Genomic DNA, 1,560 nt, shown 5'->3' with positions numbered 1-1,560 from the left:
CGTCACATCGCCTCCTTCTGGTCATATGAGCAACCCAAAGTAGGTCAATGTGCTTGTTTTAACCAAATATGAGTTTCCCATACGTTTAAGTTAATTGTGTTTAAACTGAATCTAAGATGGAAGTCATGCGTTACTGCTAGGTGATAGCCCAGATGTCCATTTTATGCCAGTTACCTGTCTTATGGCGTCACATCGCCTCCTTTTGGTCGTACCATCAACCCAAAGTAGTTTAATGTGTTTGTTTAACTCAATCAAAAGGGCCCAAGATGTTGGGGTCAATTTATTCAAGCTGACCCTAAGATGGAAGTCATTTGTAGGTGCCAGTTCATATCCAGTACCCTGTCTTAGAGCGTCAAATTGCCTTCTTCTGGTCGTAACAAGGGGTCCCAAGGATTTAGGTGCGGCATCTTGTTGTCGTACTAACAACACAATTTCCTTAATTTCTTAGCCATGCACTGACCCCGTCTTGGAGGATACATATGGTCTTCCTAACCCCAGTACTACGCTTATTAAATGAGTACAGGGAATAGACTTTTTAAAGGGTCTGCGTCGTATGCTTACCCTGTCTTCTGGAGTTTTTATTTGATCAGCATGAATCTTAGATAATTACACTATCAACAAAGCGGGATTTTTTCTTTCAAAAAACGCGTTGCCACCGCGGGAGAGAATGCGTCATCGCGGAATATCGCAACGATATATTCCACGGCAGCCAACGCGGTGGTGCGAGTCATCACCGCAATCATCTGCTGTTACTGCTGTTACTGCGTACGACTTAATTCCGTATACATGCACGCGGCAAATCGCTGTAATTCGGCAAAACCGAGATGTTTAGGTATTTGTGGTACAAATAGAATAGGAGAAGTTGATTAAACCGTGCTCGCGGACAGGATTTTATTTTTGATTGCGAGGGTAAACAATCGCATTGCTCTTATATAAATACTGACTAAACACCCAGAATGCAACTCATAGTAAAACGATTGAAGAACGTTGCTAAAATATTTTGATACCAAATTTTACGAGAACGCTATTCATATCATACATATTTTTACTTAATATAGCGGGTGTTTCGGATTAAAAACCAAATACCAAATATTATAAGTTACAGTATTTATTGGGGGAATGGGGGTAAACTGTGCCAGTAATAATATTTTAAAAAGCTGATGTAATATTTTAAATGTTTATGTTATCTGGGGCCAAAAATAAATCCAATTTAAATTATTCCCCCATGTGTTATCAACATATTAGCTGGTTATCCCGGATACTATTTAGCCGCGGGTAGCCTCTACTGAGTACTGTAATACATATTCATTTTATGGTTTACTTTTGTTCGTACTGGTTCTTTTTGATTATGTTTCATCGTGTTTTATTTATATAAACCATTTGCGTTAATGATATTTTCATTGAAACATTGTTGTTGTGTGGCAGGTGTTCTTATTGGCTGCTGGAAAATAGTAGATTCCTTTCACATTTCGTGTTTCGTGGTAAAAGTACTTATTGGCTGCTAAGTCCCTTATTGGCTGCTGTACTTATTGGCTGCTGTTATTGGCTGCTAGCTTGCTG

The 1,560-nt window shown here is 39.1% G+C and overlaps 1 protein-coding gene across 1 annotated transcript in view; it reads left to right on the top strand.

Annotated features, from left to right (window-relative positions):
* The window catches only part of LOC128215851 (tyrosine-protein kinase Yes-like), a 22,904-nt gene extending 21,452 nt beyond the window's left edge, over window positions 1-1,452 (top strand). The window contains exon 5 of the mRNA XM_052922462.1: window positions 1,426-1,452. Within this exon, the coding sequence (XP_052778422.1) occupies window positions 1,426-1,452 (27 nt within the window). The remainder of the gene's footprint in view (window positions 1-1,425) is intronic.
* The last annotated feature ends 108 nt before the right edge of the window (window positions 1,453-1,560 follow it).

Source organism: Mya arenaria, chromosome 14, assembly GCF_026914265.1.
Source record: "Mya arenaria isolate MELC-2E11 chromosome 14, ASM2691426v1".
Taxonomy (NCBI): Eukaryota; Metazoa; Mollusca; class Bivalvia; order Myida; family Myidae; genus Mya; species Mya arenaria.
This window is presented reverse-complemented; position numbering and strand designations above follow the sequence as displayed.